At 37.5% G+C, this 19,974-nt stretch overlaps 1 protein-coding gene across 9 annotated transcripts in view; it reads right to left on the bottom strand.

Annotated features, from left to right (window-relative positions):
- Nucleotides 1-360: 360 nt before the first annotated feature.
- HEPACAM2 (HEPACAM family member 2) overlaps nucleotides 361-19,974 on the bottom strand; it is a 53,497-nt gene continuing 33,883 nt past the window's right edge. For 3 of the 9 annotated variants that reach the window (XM_061197798.1, XM_061197790.1, XM_061197792.1), the window contains exons 4-10: nucleotides 19,083-19,379; nucleotides 8,544-8,669; nucleotides 8,430-8,454; nucleotides 8,300-8,337; nucleotides 6,867-6,940; nucleotides 3,752-3,861; nucleotides 361-904 (exon numbers count right to left, since the gene is read on the bottom strand). In XM_061197798.1, the coding sequence (XP_061053781.1) occupies nucleotides 889-904; nucleotides 3,752-3,861; nucleotides 6,867-6,940; nucleotides 8,300-8,337; nucleotides 8,430-8,454; nucleotides 8,544-8,669; nucleotides 19,083-19,379 (686 nt within the window). In that variant the 3' untranslated portion in view covers nucleotides 361-888. Of the gene's footprint in view, nucleotides 905-3,747; nucleotides 3,862-6,810; nucleotides 6,941-8,299; nucleotides 8,338-8,429; nucleotides 8,455-8,543; nucleotides 8,670-19,082; nucleotides 19,380-19,974 lie in introns of those variants that run through there. The other 6 variants (XM_061197793.1, XM_061197795.1, XM_061197794.1 and 3 more) reach the window with 5 other exon arrangements.

The following is a 19,974-nucleotide window of genomic DNA, read 5'->3' as shown; positions in this document are numbered from 1 at the left end:
AAAGTAAATAGTCATGTGAGTGCAAGAGTCTTATTTTAGTAGCTCTCTATGATGCACATTGGGAAATAAGGATAAAAAATCTAATTCTATAATGTTATTTTATGTAAAATTTTTACTCTAAAAGACAAAGAATCAAGGCCATATAAAAGCAAAAGCAGAATAATTTATTTGAATCCATCTTTCTTTGAACAAAAATAAAAATAAGACTCTAAGTAATTTCCTTCAGCATTTTACAAGTCTTCTCAAAAACACCATCGGTGATTGACAAACTAGAAGGCACAGTCTTGCTTTTGTGACAATCATCTTTATTATTCTGTGGTACAAATAACAAGAAGGAAGTTTGGGAATGACATAAAAAAATATAGCAATCTTAACAGTAATGAGAATTTAATAAAACAAAGCCTGCTGAAATTTTTACAAATATAAGGTTTCCACATTTGTAGGTTAGATAGGATAGTGTCAATGCTGATGAAATGGAACATATAGATTAGAACTAATTGAGCTTTGTAGGAAACTTGATACAAAAAAAGTAATTGGAAAGTCCCGTCCTTTTCTTCCTTCCGTCAGGGCAATAAAGACTGTCCACTGAGAACTCTTTCCCCACCATGCTCCTCTGTAGCACAATGCATTGTGTGTATGCTGGAAAAACTGCACTCTGATTTTTATAAATGACTCTTCTGCATTAAAAGGAGTGATGAGTAAGAGGTATCGGGTTTGATTCCTTCACTGATTCCGGATGAATATACATTTTCACTGTTTTTCCTCAAAATGTGCTTTCATTATTTCGCTTCAATGCATTGCTTTGCCCATGAATGCTCACCTGGCGAAGAGACGTGTAAAATGCTCTATAGATTTCCAGGTCTACAGGTCGAAGAACCTTAAATTCTTTTATTCTTTTCCACAGCTGCAAATAATATGAGTGTTTTGAACTAGTTTAAGAAAATTACATTTACAAACCAATACGTATAAAGAGTAAGCAATCACTAAATTCTGTAGATAATTTCCTTTTGAAACTAAAAGGTTTACTTACTTGGATGTCCTGTGAGCAAGTCGAGTTCAAAACAAACTGTGCCAAGAGCATTTAATGAGGTCAACAGACAGCATTTAAATAAATGTAGCCATAAGTTCAATAAACAAATAACTGGGCTGAGTAGCAGAATATGAACACAGGCCAACTTACCAATTTGTTAAACACCAGTTCAGTTAGGTAATAGATGCATGTAGTAATGAAAACAACACTGCTAGAATAGTCTAAGAGCCAAAGGAAAAAAATTTTGGCTGTGTTTCTATCTCAGAACCAACTGTCAAATAGAGGTAAAAGAAAACAGGAAATTACAGTTCTTCACCCAGACCTGGCACATTTACTTTGGGAATGGGGGAGATTCACTAACCACCTATAATACTGCATTATTCATGAAATTGATCTTTGAATTTAATTGGACCTAGAGAATAAAACCATAGGAAAGAAAAAGGGTATCTGAATGTTTAGGGAATGTTTATTCTATTGAGGAATATTTATTCTACTGAGGATCACTGATCTTTAGTTAAAATAAGCAAAGAGAAGCCCACTAAGCTATGAAATCTTTAAAAGACTGAATCTTATTTAATCTCTGTCCCTAGGACATAGTTAATGACCTGGAGATGTTTGTGGATTGATTGTAAATAAAACAAGTGCAAAACAGTTTCTAATGAAATAAAGAGAAAATATTCTACTTGTTTGTTTTTAAAATTTAGAATAGGTAACACACATCTGTATTCAAGGAAAACGACACTTGTAAAAATGTTGGCTTCTCTTTAGGATGAGCTGGAAGACAGAAAGAGGAGGAAAAATTTTAAAGAGATATTAGAGAGAAGGGAGACAGTCTTACACACAAAGAGAAGAAAAGAGAAGGCAGATTCAGAGAGGGAAGACATCTCAGGATGGAGGTAAAGTCCAGACAAAGACACACAAAGGGCAACTTCCTCAGAAGATGGGGCAGAAGGAGGTGAGAAGAGAGAGGCTATGGAGATGGGGAGGGGAAGACACTGGGGCTGGGAGTCTGAGGGGGTTCTTGCATGGACTGCCCCTGGAAGGAGCACGTCCTCAGTAGCAGTTAAATAGTCCTTTATGTGCTGGAAAAAGAGCTTTTCTGCTTTATTTTCAACCTTCAAAGTTTATTTCTGAAATCAAATTTTATACTCCCAAGAAATTCTAAATACATTGCTCATGTCTGAAAGCAGTCTAATTTCAGAGGATGATTTTTTTTTTTAATTTAAGGAATCATTTTTTTCACATGCAAAACCCACTGAATCACTTTATTTGGTGTTCTGAAATTATGGCTGCCATATTCCACGGTTTGAAATCATCATTTATTTCATTGTTAGGAGTCTTAAAAGATAAACCTCAAGTTTTCATTTGGTTTGTTTGCAGGCTAACTGGAAAAACAGATACATAGAATAAAGGACATATAGAAAAACAAATGAATTTAAATAGGGTAACATTTTTGATTGGATGCAATCTTAAAATTAGGAAGCAGACATACTCTCAAAATTCTTTATATTCCTTATTTTTAACAAAGAAAAATATCCCTTCATTTTCTATTCTCCAAAGTAAAGAGGGTTAGATATCATTTTAGAGGTTTTTCTTTTAACTGTCATGGAATAACATTCCACTATTGTGTTCTATTAGATTAATAACATAATGCTATAAAGCAATTTTCTTTTCTTTTCAAACCAGAGGCTCCCAGTTTCATCAGAGTCTGCTCCTAATTTACCTGACTCCCTTTTCTCCAGGCTCCCTGAGACAAGAAGGAATGCACTGATGGGGTCCTCTGAGGTGCTCTCGCCACTTATTTAGCCTTTAAATGACTGCATAGTACCCCCAGGACTGGGTCTCCTCCCCGGAAGACCGTTTCCCATGCATTCATCCACAGCTAGCTGTTCTTTTTGGTATTTACCCAGAGGTGTGCATGAATTACTTCACTAGAACTGTTTCTTTTGCCAAAGGGGAAGTTCCTGTGTGTGGTTATTGATGTTCTTTTCAAAGTCAATAAATGACAAATAAAGAAATGATGGAAGATGATTTGTGGCAGTTATGCCTGCAGGCAGCTACAGCCCACACAAAAGGGAAGTTCATTTCATTATTTCAAAAGGCTGTAGGCTTAGTTTTCCACAAATGGGAAGGGAAGGCGACTGCTTGGTGTCAGCCCCGAGGTTAACTGGATAAGCAGTTTCCTGGCTTTGGCCTCAGCTTAAGTTTTACTTCTCTGGGTGTGAGGCCAATCCTCGCGTGGTTTTATTCACTTGGGAGTAGACTGCTTTGAATCTGTGAGAGGTGGGCATTTGATGGTGACACTGTCGGGCACATTTTGCAGGTTCGTTTTTTTCCTGGTCCTATTTGTAGTGATAGATCACTGACTTTAAAACCACCACAGTCACTGGAAAATCATCAAGATAACCAAGATGGCTTGAGAACTGGTCTAAAGACCCCTTTCTTACCAAGATGTGGATTCCCTGGGGGAAATGCTGGATTCTAGAGCTCTGCATCTGGTCCACTGGCCCAAGTACATGGCCCCAGAAGATACTTGTGTGTTAGCCTGTTTTATTTATTAAAACTATTTTCAGGTGGGAAAGTGTGTTCAAATGTACAGGAACTATAATTTCCTGTTTTAATATTTTTTTCTTCTGAGCCTTTCAATAAACTCTGGGGACAGCTGGGGATGAATGCTGAGTCCTTTCAACGTAGCATCATCAAATGCAAGTTCATACTTACTCTGGATGGTCTTGCTGTTGGGCAGGGATGTGCTGAATAACTTCGTAAATTGTACTGTGCAAATCTTGCCCTGGTACACCATCAGAGGCTGGAACAGATCTCGTTGGCATCTAGAAAATGTGGCACGTTAAAAAAAATTGGCAGACTAGTAAATAGTATTCCCACTACGTTGCATAGTTGAAAACAACTGGAAGAGGTGAAGATTAGAAAATCAGAACTATTTAACTTCCCTTCAATATCCATTTCCTCCTTGCTACAGTTCCCTGCACTTACCCTATGGTAGTTTGTGCAGTGGCATAGCTATGAGGTCAGAAGAGGAATAGCTGGACAAACTATCACTTTTTCCCTCCATTTAAGAAAAAAGCTGGCAGTACTGTAAAGGAAAGACAGTAGAAAAAAATAGCAAAAGAGAAGGTATCAGGATAGCTTAGAATCAAAGAGCATATATTACTATCCTTTATATTACATCTCAGTCTTACCTTTTTGACACTAATCGCCAATCATGTGTGCAAGGGTGGTTTAGAAAAAAAGAATAACTTACAGCCAGAAGCCTTCATCACATTGCAAGTTAGTAAAGACAGTACCAAGAAATACAGAACACACAAAAGAAGATGTTTTGGTTTGAATGCAGTAATGGGCTCTAAAAAGTAAGGCTTGGATGAATGTGGAAAGTACAGCAGTGTATGTCTGTCTGGTTAAAATCAACATGTATTTTATTGAAACTGGCATTCATGTTTCATTAACTCCTATTCCTTATATTAGATACTGTTATTCTTGTAAACACTGTTTTCCAATTACTTAGCTAAAGTCTGGTTCCCCTCCTCATCCCAAACTTGTTCTATTTTCATCATACTTCTGGCCACTTTCAGTCCTTTATATTTATACAGATCCACCTAGAGGACTCTTTGCCCTTGATAAATCATCTGAAGAGTTCTTTATCTCATTTGACCTGCTAGGTTACTTTGGAATATCTTAGCTTTAGATTTTTCTGGAAACTGCCTGTTTCTATTCTACTTGTTAAAGCTCTCATGGCAGTCCTAGGCTATTTATCCTAGGACTGAATAGGTGATTCATCCTATCATTTTTGTGTCAAGGGGATTTTGGTTTAGAGTTTTTACTTAAGATCAACTCTTGATTTTCTTTGGTATAGAGGTGTTCAGGGACTATGATAAAAGCAATCTGTAGATAATGACTAACTTACTCAACTAACCTGATATTAGACCTGTTAGCAAGTAATAAATTTGTTCATTTCATGCCATTGCTTTCTGTCCAATTCCCCAAAAGAAGTGCTAAATGGGCAATGAAATGTACAGTAAGTAGAGAGAGGAGGAGTACTCATCTGTACATGTATCATGACAAGCTAAAAGATGATTCTGATTTTTAAAAACTCAAAAAGTTAGTAATCAATTTATTTCCCTTCTTAACTTCAATCTTGAGATCTTGCTAATGTTATTATTATTCCTTTTCTTCTCAAAACTGTTGCATTTAGCTGTTAATCTTCACACATAACTGCCATTCTGGCTGCTTCTCACACAGATCCTCCTACTCATGTCCGGGTCCTTCTGCTACTTGGGTTGTTGGTGTTGGTTTCTCACTTCTTCCCAAAGCACCTGGAACCGCCAGTGAAGGACCTCAGCTGATTCCTCAGGAGTTTTCAGCATTGAAGATGGGCATAGTTCCAAGTCGAGTTATTTTACTTACGACAGATATAAGCGGGGCTTCTGATACTAATCAAGCACTCATTTCTCTGCCTCAGGTTCTTTAGAAATGTAGCATTTTGAGCAAATAGGGGTCCTCTCAATAAAATCTTGAAACTGAGCACTGATTAATTGCAAGGCTAAATTGAAAGTTTCCTACATAGATCTCACTCCTTTCCAATGCATTCCTAGGAATAAAAACTGACTTCAAAATTCACTTTTAAGTCTTATTAGCTCTTCAGTTTCCTGCTTTCCCATTTAAAAGCCACACCTGAGAGGGGTGCTTTCTGCCATGGTGAGGAGTTGTCTGAAATAACTGATCCACCAAATATTTATTTTTGTCTTTTTGGTTGTAGAAGTGAAGGGTGAGCCAATCCTGTCTGAGACTGAATAGGACATTGCAAAGCTTTTGCAATGCAGTTTTTCTCTTCATCTGTGATGATGTGGGCACTGGTGTTACGACTCACCCATAGGAGGATGAAATCCAATCAATCCCCCTCCATTACTCACGTGGCATTTGAGAACTAAAGCCTGTGGCCAGGTAACTTACTGCGTGAACCTTAGAATCTTATATAGAATTCTCTGAACAAGTGAGGTAACCAATCCCTAACAACAAATATTGATAGTTTTCTTTTAAAAAGGAAATGAAAATGCCCAGAGGCAAGTAGTCCGTTTCTGGCCCCTTCCTTAAGTGAACTATCATAGGGGAATAAAGAAACAGAGGAAAGATCGGTTGTACATAAATCTGTAAAAATGTTAATGAGCTGATTAGCTCAGAGAAACATTCTGCTTGCCTGTTAAACAAAACTGATTGCTTAAAAGACCTTGTCTGTGTGGACTGAAAAAAATGGCTTCAACTGTATAAAAGTTCCCGCTCTCACATCTCATGCACCTTTAGGAAAAAATAAAGATATGTACGTGCATACTTTGGGTTTATATGGTACCTTTCTTCTGAAGAGCATAAGGTACCTTCAAGGGTATAATCAATTGTCTTTGCAATGTCCTCATGAGATATGAGGAGGAAATAAAGGGGAAACTGAGCAACAGAGTCAGTGAAGTGACAGGCTGCAGTCATCAAAATGACGCAGAATTATTTAAACCAGGGTCTCTTGGTCCCCTATTTATTCACTTCTCTTGACCTTCAACCTAGTTAATTCTCTCTTCACTGAGCTTACCAGGTAAAGAATGTTTATGAATTCGTGTAACTTCCTTATTTGTGTTAGCTTTATTGATAGAGGCTGAGAAAGATGCTTTAGCTCCCCAGATCCGGCAAGGTCATTCATTACAGAGTGAGTAAACACTGCTGAGGGTAATGCAGCCATTTGACCACACTGCCCACATGCTTAAATGAATGCTGCTTACACCTCTGGTGAAGCAGAATGCTACTTCTGGGCTAATCGGCCACTAGGAAAACCAACCCTGGGAACACCAGAAGCATCTGGAAAAGCAACAAATTCATATATTCCAAAGTCATCCAGAGCATCTTCGTGGCCTGAAATGGAAAACAAACACTACTTACAAACCAAATGCCTCAAACTGCTATTGCTATTTCTTAAAAAACCTTTATAAAACTTATCTTCATGGTTTGCTTCAAGTGGTATGTGTATAAAACCAATTTAACATTTCTTAATCCCCTATAGTCATGCTGCCACTAAATAGTATTGGAAATCACTCCTGTTGAAGCTCAGAATTGAAACTGAATTGGGACAATTATTCTTAAAGTCTGATGTGGAAACAGTGTATTATATATTAATACACTGTTAATATATATTATATATAATATATATATATATTATATAAACACATGTGGGCAGCCTTGTCCTTTGTAACTCTGTTACCAGAGACTTATAAACACCAAGGCTTCAATCTGTCAATCACAGCAGCTCTTAATCCACCCATAATATCTACTGTACTCTGCTAGATCTAACAGAGTCCACCAGGACTAATAAGAATAAATAAGCAACTATTGCTGCCCATACATACAAAACAGAAAACAAGTCCAATGTCACCTAAACTATCATCAGTAAAATGACAGGAATGGGGTGGTTGGGAGGAACCAGATGGTCTCTGGGGCCTTTCTGAACTCCGACAGTTTATCATTTGTGAGAAAGGACTAGACAAGAGGAAGAAGACCCATGTTTACTGAGCATCCAGGCATTGTATTAGGCACTCCACCTACATTACTGGATTTAATTCTCAGAGCAACCCTGAGGGGAAGTTATGGTCTCTACTGTATAGATGAGTTGAGGTCAGGAAAAATAATTAATTTTCCCAAAGTGACATTGGGGGAAAGTGGCACAGATAGGATAGAAATCCAGCTCCTCTGACTCCAAGGCCTGAGCAAAAGCCCCACTGTTAACTTATAACAACTCAGTAGGGAGTCAGAAGTGAGGGGCACCACTGGGGACAGAGAAGCAGCAAACCTGTGGGACCTCCCTTTCCTCTTCTCCCTGGGAAGGAGCTGCCAGCACTGTATCTGCTTTAGGAACTGACACAGTGAGAGCACCCTTGGGCATTTTCAAAATAATAAGAGGATCAATGGAACAGGATTCAGCAGAACTCAGTGATGGCGGGCAAGTGACAGTCTCTCTGAGCCTTAGTTCTCTTGCCTGTGAAATGGAGTTGAAAGTGCCTTTCAGGCTTATCTTACAGACCTGTGTGACTTACATAAAACTAATACAAGGGATAGAACTTTGTGAAGTGAGGGCAGTCATCCTGGGAAGGAAGTGTTAGTATTATCTCATGTGAATTCTGTTATGTCAATAGCACATTTTATATATATAATTAATATCAACAATATATATTAATATACATTAATATTGATAACAGCCCCTCTCAGCCCAGCCATTACCTGAAAACATTTGAGCTTTCCTGTATTCGGTTTCTGGCCTGAAAAGACAAATTGGTGTTTCCGTCAGTCTTAATCACTGAGGAAAAAGCATTCAAGAGAAAAATTATTTTCATGGAAACATATGCATTACCTGCCTTCTAGCTTTTGCTTTATAACTAAAACCAAAAAAGAAAAAACACAGTAAGATACACTTTAGTACACATATAAAATCATTCCAAAAATTTTTTTTCTAATTTTAACCTACCTTTGTAGGGTTGATATTTTTTCCATAGGAGGAGAAGACACATGGATATAATCAAAAAGAGTGATATTCCAGTTATACTTGCTAAAGGGGACAATGATTTCCCTTTTTGTGCAAGTTTCTCTATTCCTAAATAAAAAGACAAATATATTTTTATTAAAGATCAATAATAAATTGATCCTAAATAAATAAATCCTAAACGGTACAGTACTGCAAATGTATATATATATATATATATATATATATATAGAGAGAGAGAGAGAGAGAGAGAGAGAGAGAGAGAGAGAAAGTCTGAGTGAGACTGAACAGAAGGCAGGCACTTATTTTAGAATACATACTAAACTCTCTAAGGATATTTGTGATTGGAAATGTGGTGAGCTGCCCAGGATAATATCAATATGTTGTACTAGATGTAGCAAATAGCTCATGTCATACTTTTCAATAGTGTTCACCAGCATTTAGCTTGGATCTGTTGGATCTCATTGTATAAAACATCCCCAGATGCTAGGTTTTTCTCTATCTCTCTTTCCATCTCACTCTTTTAACATTGTTCAGGTATGTGGATTTTCTAGGGCAGTGGTATGTGGTTAAAGGTGTGAGAGGGGAGGTGTTCATTTCAAATAATTACTAATTTTTGACCAATAAAGAAATTTTAATCCCTAAAATAGAATGCGTGTGTGATTGTCAATAAGACATTTAAAGTCCCACCTTTGACTACAATTCACTGTGTTTTGCAAGTCATTCCTTTTGTTAATATTCCTATATAAAATATAGTGCTAAAAGCTAACACTTGCTGAGTGCTTATAATACATCAGACTCTGTTCTAAGAGCACATGATATGTATTAACCCATGGAATGTTCACAACAATGTTATTAGGGAGGTAATATTATTATTATTATCCCCACTTAGAGATGGGAATCTGGGGCTTGCCTGAGGTCACTCAGGTAGTAAGTGGCAGCGTCCAGATGTGCCCCCAGACTCTTGACACTTTGTGCTGCCTCACTTTGATGCTGTTTTGACAAAACTTACTAAGTATGGCAATGTTAACACCAGTTCCAGACTATAACATGCTTAGTCAGAGAGTTAATCTATAAAGTGGAAAGTTGTGTGGCCTCCAACAAAAGCAAGTAACAGACGTCTTCCATGTTATCATGTGAATCAGACATTGATGTGGAAATGAATGGTGGCAGTTGCCTGTCTCTGTCCAGTTTAATGTGGGAGTGAAAGTTATGGGATGTCACTGCCCTTCTGCCATGGTGGAGAACAGCTTGGAGCATCTGGGTGTGGTGAAGAACATGGTGCGGACTCAACTCTGCAATAAATATCCAGCTTGCACCCTGTTGTCTTCCACCACAAAGCCTCTACTGAGGTCTCCAGCAGCCAAGATAAGGATGAAACCTTAATCTTTCCCTTCTTTCATTGTGGACCTATATGTACTCTCTCAGCTTTTCTACCTACAACGCTTTCACTTTTTAATCTTCCCAGAATCTTTTCATAATGTAGTGTAGATCATATATGTTAAACTCCAGTTAAAAAGTCATGGAAATCATGACATCTCCTCTAATTTTCCCACGTAATGCTGTTCTTGTATTCCCTTTAAGTCCTTAAGAGTTTAAGCAGGTTGCTTTTCATCACCAAAAACTTTACCATCTCAGATGGTATATTTATAAATTTCTGATATGCCTTCAGAGAATTGTGTTCTTAAAATGTTCTTTTTATGGGATTACAATAGCTGTGTGATATTTATTGCTTTTAAACAGATTTTAAGTTAAACTCCTTTTAGCTTTGGGTGGAAGAAATAAATGCAAGGTAGTATAAAATGGACTAGAATGGCAATTTATTGGTTCTGATCTAGACCAGAACATCACAAAACTTATTTAGAAATATTATTTTTCCTCCTTTTCTCTTGGTTAATAATTTGTAGGAAAAGTTATATTCTCCCACTGTTAGAATGCTGAGCTTTTAGTTTGTAGCTACCTTAGCATTTGGGTGATCTCTGTGTGAGGTCTTAGCCTTTCTTCAGATACTGTGCTCCTACTTCACAGGTTTGTTCTCTCTAAAGAGCTGGGCAGCTTTGAATGAGCCACTTGACTCTAAGGGTCTGGATTTTCCCAGTAGTAAAATGAGGAGGCTAGAATGATTGGTTTTTAAGTTCTTTTGTTGCTCAGATATTATATGATTTGAGGCAGCCAAAGAGTTTTACATGAAGTTTATGTAAATAGGACACTATACCCAATGGTATGCTAGTAACTGAGTATCAAAAATAATTATATGCACATATATACATACAAAAGTTATAAATTTTACTGATATGAAGGATGTGTAGCCTAATTTAGAATAAATAATAAAATATGCAGTACTCTTTATTGTTAATTCCATATATCTAATTGATTCTCATGGAATGCTTTTCTTGATTTTTGCTGAACCCTTGTATTTTCAACCTGTGGGTGAGATTCAACCATGCTTTGAAACAATTAGACTTCAAATAAATGCTTGGTTACTATCCAATTCAGCAAAGAGATAGCTTACATCATAGATGAACAAGTGTAGCTTCAACATGAATGTTGGCTGATATTTACTAAGATGAAAGTGAAACAACAATGACATTCGTTGGAATTTCATTTAACAGTGATGTGAATGACTTCTTTGCTAAATTGGAAAATAGATTTTGAATACTGGGAGAACTCAATTTTTTTTCGCCATATGTAATGTAATGGCTACAGAAACAATGCACTTTTAAGTTTAATCTGTATTATCATCTCCATCACTTTCTTAAGTATAACAATCAACAATTTCTCCATCACTTTCGTACGTGTAGACAATCTTATTAACTGAACAACATCCCCTGAGTTTTGAAAAGTATTTTCATTATTAACATTCATTGCGATTTCTTATTTATCCTAGAGATTATTTAGAAGCATATTGTTTAATTTCCTTATGCCTGCGAGTTTTCTTTCTTGATTTTTTTAGTTGAATTCCACTCTATTTAGAATGCATACTCTGTTTGAAATTTAGTTGAATTCCACTCTATTTAGAATGCATACTCTGCTTGAAATTTCAAAATCTTTTGAAATTTGTTGAGATTTTTAAAAAAATGACCATATATATAGGCGCAGGCTTCTAAAGTATAAATTCAGAAGGACCCATACTCTGCTGTGGTTGTCAATAAGATAAAGGCAAACAGAATGGTCCCTTGAGACACCAGCAGTGATACAAAAGCAAAGTAATAAAGAAGAAAAAATTGTTAAGAAATACTAAATAATAAAATGGCATGATTTAAGATATAGCATATGATTTGGGCACAACTTTTATCAAGAGAATTCTCTTATTTCTTTATTTTAGATCCAATACTAAAATCAACACTACACAATTTTCAGATATGCACAATTAAATGTATGCACATTATATGTATATAAAACCAAATGTACATTTGTTTCCCATTTATTTGGTACAGTTATGTCATATCAGTAATAATGAAAATAATAAAGAAATTTAAAGTGTCATTTATAGGTACAGATAAAGAAATAGTTTCAGAGAAATGAAAATATTGGCCACAGTCAGTAAGTCCTAGAACTGGGACTGGAACATAGTTTTTTCCCTGACTGCAAATTTAATTTTTTGCTGTTGATCCATGGTCAAAGAATGGTTTTCCAACAGGCTTTTTTTTTCTTTTTTTAAATAAATTTATTTATTTTTATTTTTATTTATTTTTGGCTGCATTGGTTCTTCATTGCTGCGCGCAGGCTTTCTCTAGTTGTGGCGAGAGGGGGCTACTCTTCATTGCTGTGCACGGGCTTCTCATTGGTGGCTTCTCTTGTTGTGGAGCACGGGCTCCAGGTGCGAGGGCTTCAGTAGTTGTAGCACGCGGGCTCAGTAGTTGTGGCTTGCGGGCTCTAGAGCACAGGCTCAGTAGTTGTGGTGCACGGGCTTGGTTGCTCCGCGGCATGTGGGATCCTCCTGCACCAGGGCTCGAACCTGTGTCCCCAGCATTGGTAGGCGGATTCCTAACCACTGTGCCACCAGGGAAGCCCAAGAATGGTTTTCATAATTGGCAGGTAGCCCCCAATATATTCAGTTTTTCCTCCAACCTTTTCTAACACCAGATTTGATGTGCTCTGACTCTCTCATTTGTTTTTTTTTTTTAAACTTTGGGTTTATTTATTTATTTATTTATTTATTTATTTATTTATTTATGGCTGTGTTGGGTCTTCGTTTCTGTGTGAGGGCTTTCTCTAGTTGCGGCAAGTGGGGGCCACTCTTCATCACGGTGCGCGGTCCTCTCACTGTCGTGGCCTCTCTTGTTGCGGAGCACAGGCTCCAGACGCACAGGCTCAGTAATTGTGGCTCACGGGCCTAGTTGCTCCACGGCATGTGGGATCTTCCCAGACCAGGGCTCGAACCCGTGTCCCCAGCATTGGCAGGCGGATTCCTAACCACTGTGCCACCAGGGAAGCCCAAGAATGGTTTTCATAATTGGCAGGTAGCCCCCAATATATTCAGTTTTTCCTCCAACCTTTTCTAACACCAGATTTGATGTGCTCTGACTCTCTCATTTCTTGATAGCCAGACTGCCTTCACTAAAATTCAATATCCCTTAGTCCCTAAAAAAAAATTCAATGCTAATTATTCTAGTCCAGTTTCAACAATGAACTTTACAATGAAAAATATTTTAGTGTAGTGTCAGCTGTTTTTTTCCCCCTTAAACTTGAAAATATGCTAATAAGTATTATTTCAGAGTATTTCTCATTCTAATGCTGAAGTTACACTATGGCATACATCAGCTCTTTGTCAGGCACTTCCATGATTCTGATGCCTTGTAATAGGTTTAACATACAATGACTGGATGTCTCACACTATATAAGATACATCTCCTCCCCTCTCCATTTTTACCTTTTTGTCCCTTTTATTTTGTGTTTCCTAAAATGACTGAATTTGTACATTCTGTCCTACAGAGGATCCAACTCATTCCCTTTACCATTATTTCCTTATTTCTTCGGACTCCTTCCTTATTGCCCTCTTTCCTCTCTCTCCCTTGGCCTCTGTTAGCCCTCCATCAGAGAACCACCCTGAGGTGACCAGCAACTGTCAGCTTAAAGCCTTGGCTATGGCAAAGGCCAAGTGTCTTTTCCCTGGAGAATGAAGAATAGAGATAGTCCTTTTCTCAGAACAAATGATCTTCCCTGTTGGGCCCCCTTCTCTTCTAGAGCATCCTGGCTCTCTATGCTCAACACTGCTTCTCTCTACCAGAACACAGAAGATTTACCAGGTCCAGCATCTGAAATTCACAAAATAAAAATGCCAGGGCTTCCCTGGTGGCGCAGTGGTTGAGAGTCTGCCTGCCAATGCAGGGGACACGGGTTCGAGCCCTGGTCTGGGAGGATCCCGCATGCCGCGGAGCGACTCGGCCCGTGAGCCACGGTTGCTGAGCCTGCGCGTCTGGAGCCTGTGCTCGGCAACGAGAGGCCGCGATAGTGAGAGGCCCGCGCACCGCGATGAAGAGTGGCCCCCGCTTGCCACAACTAGGGAAAGCCCTCGCACAGAAACGAAGACCCAACACAGTCATACATACATACATACATACATAAAAAGAATGTAAGCAGACAAGAATAGCATTAAAAAAATTAAAAAAAAAAAAAAATTAAAAAAAAAAAAAAAAAAAAAAAAAAAAAAAGCCAGATATCTCCGGGATCAAATCAAGGGGCACAGCTGCCGTGGTCTCAGCTCTAGGCAAGTGTGTTTTAGAGAGATGGATTTCCAGAACCCAACTTGAAAATAAGTCAACAGGGAAATTCTGACCGTATTGCCACAAAGAATGTATAGGGATCCCAAGTGCAGTTCTGGATACTTGCAAGAGCCCCATTCTTCCTCCTTTCAGAGAGTTTTGTACTCTTTAGCACATAGCATGCCACTCTCCCCATTATTTAAACATGACTGACTCATTTACCAAAGCCCTAGTGCAAATGCTATTTGCCCCCTCCTTTGACAAACAAATAAAATGAAATAACATATTAAGTGCAAATATAGGCAAGAGGTGTGGTATCCATCGCAACCCTGCTGCTTGAGAGACTGCACCTAAAACAGGACAGCCGTATACAGTCAGCGTGTCTATTTCAGGATCAGAATGGAGTCCTGAGATCTCTCCCATCCAATCTGTTAGCTGATTACAGCCGCTGATTCATGTCCCTATGGAAATGAAGGTGCCCTACTGGGGGGCCATGCTATTTCCACACTCTACTATGGCCCCACCTGACAGACACCGTGGTTCTATGCTAGATGCTCATGGGATGTCACCTAACGTTTCAGGGTCTGGATGTTAGGGCTGTAGCTTATCTCAGTTGTTACATCCCATGGTCCAAAGTGAAATACACCTCCTGGAGATCTTAACCAGAGAAATTTCTAGGTAGTTAGAAGAAATCAGTAAATTTATCTTTCTGCCTAGGAGTAGTGTCATTTTCCCACTCTCTTCTTTATGAAAAGATGTGCAATAGAAATAGATATGAAAAAATTATAGATTTTGCAGGATCATGTACAAAAATATTTCTACTATAGCTAAATCTCAAACTATGGCCATGTGGCTCTTGAGAACTCTAATAATGTATACAGTGGAATGTTTTCATTAAATGTGAACATTTGCATTCTGATCATAAACATTTTCATTTTATACATATTGCATGTCACAATGGTGATTTAGGCCCAGTTAAATTTTAAAGTAGGGACACTTGCATTCAAGGAAGTCTTTAATTAAAGTAATAAAATCATTCTTTCTCCAAAATATGAATGCTAATTTATTACTTTAATTGCTATTCTTTCCTTGAAACGTATAAGCTAGCTGTTACTTTTAGTTACAGATATTTCATAATTTCTCACTAGTATGAAAGTATACACATGTCTGGACAAACCAGAGTATCTTTGTATATAGCATGAAGTTAGTTAAGATGATAAGAAAATACACACTATCTTGTACATATATGTGACATATCTTTTAGATATTGATATTCTCAGTCAAGAACATCCAGGGAGACAGTTTATACAGTGGTTAAAAAAAGGGTTTTGAATTTAGATACTATTTTATTACCAACTAGCTGTGTGAATTTGCCTATTTCCCCTGTTTTCTTTAGGATATCTCTACTAAGATACAGAAAGGTCAACTGATATCTCAAATTAGATGTGAATCATAGCCCACAGAGGTGGAAGGCACCATCTGGTCTAGTCTTACACAGGCAGGAAAACATAGAGCTAATTGTCACATTCTCCAGTCTTCCTCTCCCCAACTGAAAGTCCCTAATAAAACTTTTGATTATTTCCAGACTTTGTTATTTTCTTTCCATATTTGTGACCCTGGAGTCATCTTTGACTCCTTTTTCCTTTGCCTCCCACTTCTTATTGCTGAGACTTTTTGATTGGCCACATTCTTTGCCTCATTAAAAACAAATGTTCATCTATTTCTTATAACTGGACTCTGGTTACGCCAAACACAACTTGGTTTTAAAAATATCTCAGAGGCAGGTATCTTATCCCTCTAAATTATTTCAAATTTCCCACAGATATTAATATAGGTAGCTCATCAAAGTGGATGGTCAGTAAGTGCTCAATTGATAGTTACAAGAGATGTCCATTTTTTTCACTGTAGCTTGGTGTACCCTTAATCTGCATTGCAGAGATTAATTCATTTGGAAAGCTTTAAAAAAAATCAAGTACTTAAAACACATCAATACTACTCATTTTCTTCGCCATTTGCTGCTGTTTAAGATCTGCGGACATTTGGGGATTGGAAAACAGCTCTAAAAGCCACAAAGAGGTTATGAATGTTGACAACATTGAATCCTTCTGAAAAATAAGCACCTGCTCTTCTTATTTACAATAATAACAAATGTCTGGTCTTTGTACCGGTCAAACAGGTTTTTTAGATTTTACAAAAGGTAATTATTTGATATTAAGACTGTAGCTGTCTTTGGACCTTGGTAATAAGATCTTAATCAAATATTGGGGGCTTCTGATACTATGACAATATCTTGGCTAAATATTAATGGAGAAAGTTTAGGTAGTAAGAAGGGCTTCACTGCAGTATGCACCTACATATTATAGCCATGTTTTCACTTGCAGTGAGCATGAGGAACAAGTCTATGATAACATCCAGATTGCCACAAAATTATTTTATATACTTAATTATGGTGTGTTTCAAAATTATGTTTCAGTTAACCACTGTGGTAAAAAGCTCATAAAATCATATTAAAAATTTAGTAAAATAGAAAGCAAAGAATGCTAGCTGTTTACATACATGCCTGCCATCCATATTAAGTTGTGAGCATCTTGTTAGCAGGAATTATTTTTTTTAAATGGCATTTTCAATGCTTACCCTAGTATTTGGCCCATAATAAGTGTTAAATAATGAATGGATGAGTGCCTGATTTATATAACCCTGAACACATACATGCTGTTGGGACCTATAAGGGAAATATGTTATTAACTACTGCCCAAATGAAGCATAATTCAGGTAAAAATTCTAGAGCTGCATCATCCAATATGGTAGCCACTAGACATATGTGGCTATTTACATTTAAATTAAAGTTAATAGAGATAAAATGAAATAAAAGCTTCAGTTCCTCAGTGGCATAACCATATTTTAAGTGCTCAAAAGTCAAATGAGGCTAGGGACTACCATACTAGATAGAGCAGACATCAAACATTTCCTTCATTGCAGAAAGTTCCACTGGATACCACTCTTCTAGAGAGTGTGGTATTTTCTTCATATGATAAAAAACAAAATCTCACCATGCCAGTATGTAAATTCTAATGTACTCAAATGATTTTGCAAATATGAATACCCTCAACTTCAAGGAGTCTTAGAAGGCCCCACCTACCATATATTTATCAATCTGTAGATTTTTAATATCATTCTCAACGGCTCGTTAAGAGTTTTAAATTAAATTCAAAAGGCTATGGAGAAAAAAAAAAAACACCTCAAACAAGTGGGTGTCACACTTGTGCTCGCTAAATAATCAGATCCAAGAGCCTAGCTGCCAGGTCCTGATCTGATAGGTCTGAGGTATCTTAATGAAAATACATTATTAGACCTCCCCAGGTGACTTTGATGCACATGGTCCAAAGGCCAAGTACTGCAAAATTTGGCCTAAGAATTCCAAGGATTATATTCTTGCTTTATATATTAAAAAAACACGTACTGACTCTCTCTATGTAACGGGCCCTATTCTAGGCAGCAGGGCTGTAAAGACAGAGAAAGAGAAGACACCAATGCAGAAGGTATTAATGAGTGGCGCCTTTTGCAAACTTGTTCCTCTACCAATCATAGGAACCCTGACCACCACTTCCTGTCCAAGCCTGTCCCCAGGTGGAATCTGGCTTGTCTTCATCTGTATGCAAAGAAGAGTCTAAGAAGGACTTGACAGTAGCAGTAGAAGTAGTAGCAGTAGAGGACAGAGCAAAAGAAGAAGAAGGTGGAAGCAGAGGAGAAAGCAGAAGGGGAGGAGGAAGAGGAGGAGGAGGGGAGAAAAAGGGAGAAGAAGGAAGAAGGAGAGAAGAGAATGGGCTTGAGAGATAGAAAGAAAGGAAACTTGATGACTGGATGTTAGGCAGGGCAATAAGCAAGAGAAAAGAGTGTGGGATGGCGTTTAGTTTTCTGGCTAAGGTTGGTAGATACTAGGACCATTCATTTAAACAGGGAATACAGAAAGAATGGCAATTTGGGGGAAAAGAAGATGTTTCATTTTTGATATATTGAACCAGTACGCTGCCTCTGGCACTTGAAAGTAGAGACATTTAGAAGGTAACTGGGAATACAGTTTTAGATCTTTAAAGATAAAGATTTGGGATGTACCAGTGTCACATGAAACCACGGGAGTGAATGAAATCATACAGGAGAATGAAATCATACTGTAGAGAGAAAAGAGAAGGCTCAGAAAGTTGGGACTTTGGTGGACATAAATATTTTAGGCAGTGATTCTTAACTATTTGGATTGATGACCTTTCTGAAAATCAGATGACTTCTAGAAAATGCCAAATTTCACAGACTTACAAAATTTTGTAGTTGCCAAGGTGTTGAGACCCCTATTGTGAACTCCCACAGATTTCAGATTTCAGGTTTTAAATGGTGAAAGAAGAAGGGAAGCCTGTGAAGGACAGTGAGAAGGGAGCCAGATAGGAAAACCAGATTTCATGGAGATGTATTCATCTGACCTAATGCAACAGTAGATATAAACCTTTTAAATGAATAACCTCTTCTCTTATATTCCTGTTTGTAAAATCAGGAAAGCAAGAATATACATTTAGAAGTAATTTATTGAATTCCCTTTTTCTTTATAGCCCCTCAAAGCTAGCAATTGAATTCTCTCTCCATTATTCTTTGGGTTTTCTTTCTTTGACTCTTAGAAACCATGGCTTAGTTAACTCAGGAAAGAGTTTCTTAGAGTATATGAACAATCCCACAATGATATTCTCTTCCACACAGGTATAAAATAGGAGTAGAGGAAGGCTATCGTGCATTTGTGTTTCATTGGGATCCCTGCCTTTTACATCACACTCACCTACAGAAGTGATGATGATGGTGAAATGAGTTTCATCTCGCCTTCCAGTTACATTGTTGTAAGCACAGCACACATAGTCAGTTGTCTTCTGGGCTATTTTCTCGGATGCAACTTCCAAGCGAGGCCCGTGCTTAATGACATATGTGACATTGTCTGTCCTCCGAATCCAGGAGTAGGTGTTGGGAGGATAAGAATCAGCAGAGCAATCAAACAAGATGGCTTCTCCAATATCCACAGTGAACACTTCCCCTACTTTTAGCCCTTTATCAGAATTAACTTGAAGTCCATAAGGTCCATCTACATTAATTGAAAAAAGAAATAAAGGGGTGACATAAATAATCACAACATAGTTTTTGAGTTCGGGAGAGCTTAGCAGCATTTTATTTTCCATGAAAGTCCTCATGTTAAACATGGGCAAATAGGTCTTCATTTAGACTCCCAGTAAATGATAAGGACCTAAAAGTGTTTTATTCTAGTATCCATGGAAATGGAAATAATTTGAGATGTGATTGAACTTATCTGAAATAGTGTAAGCCCTAAAACTTAGGATATAATTTTATAGACACTGTTATCATGACTGTGGTGCTAAGCTTTCGAGTCATGTATAGATAAATCTGCAATCTTGTTAGACAAATTCCATCTTTCTGAAACTGCAGTTGTACTTAAAAGCATTTTAAAAATAGATTATGGCCACTATTTTCTCTTTGACAACCTTTCTTTGAGTATTATCTACTTTTCTTCTAAGTGCTGGGACAGTTCATGCAAATATTTATGTTACACAGTTTCACATGGAACACAAATTTGTGCAAAAAGATATAGGAGTATTCCATATTTTCATGACATTTTAAGAGTTTAAAGAATTAAAAAAATTCCTCCCACAAGCTAAGCATAG

This window comes from Eubalaena glacialis, chromosome 8, assembly GCF_028564815.1.
Source record: "Eubalaena glacialis isolate mEubGla1 chromosome 8, mEubGla1.1.hap2.+ XY, whole genome shotgun sequence".
NCBI classification, from domain to species: Eukaryota; Metazoa; Chordata; class Mammalia; order Artiodactyla; family Balaenidae; genus Eubalaena; species Eubalaena glacialis.
Note: the sequence above shows the minus strand (reverse complement) of the source record. Positions and strands in the feature narration are given on the sequence as shown.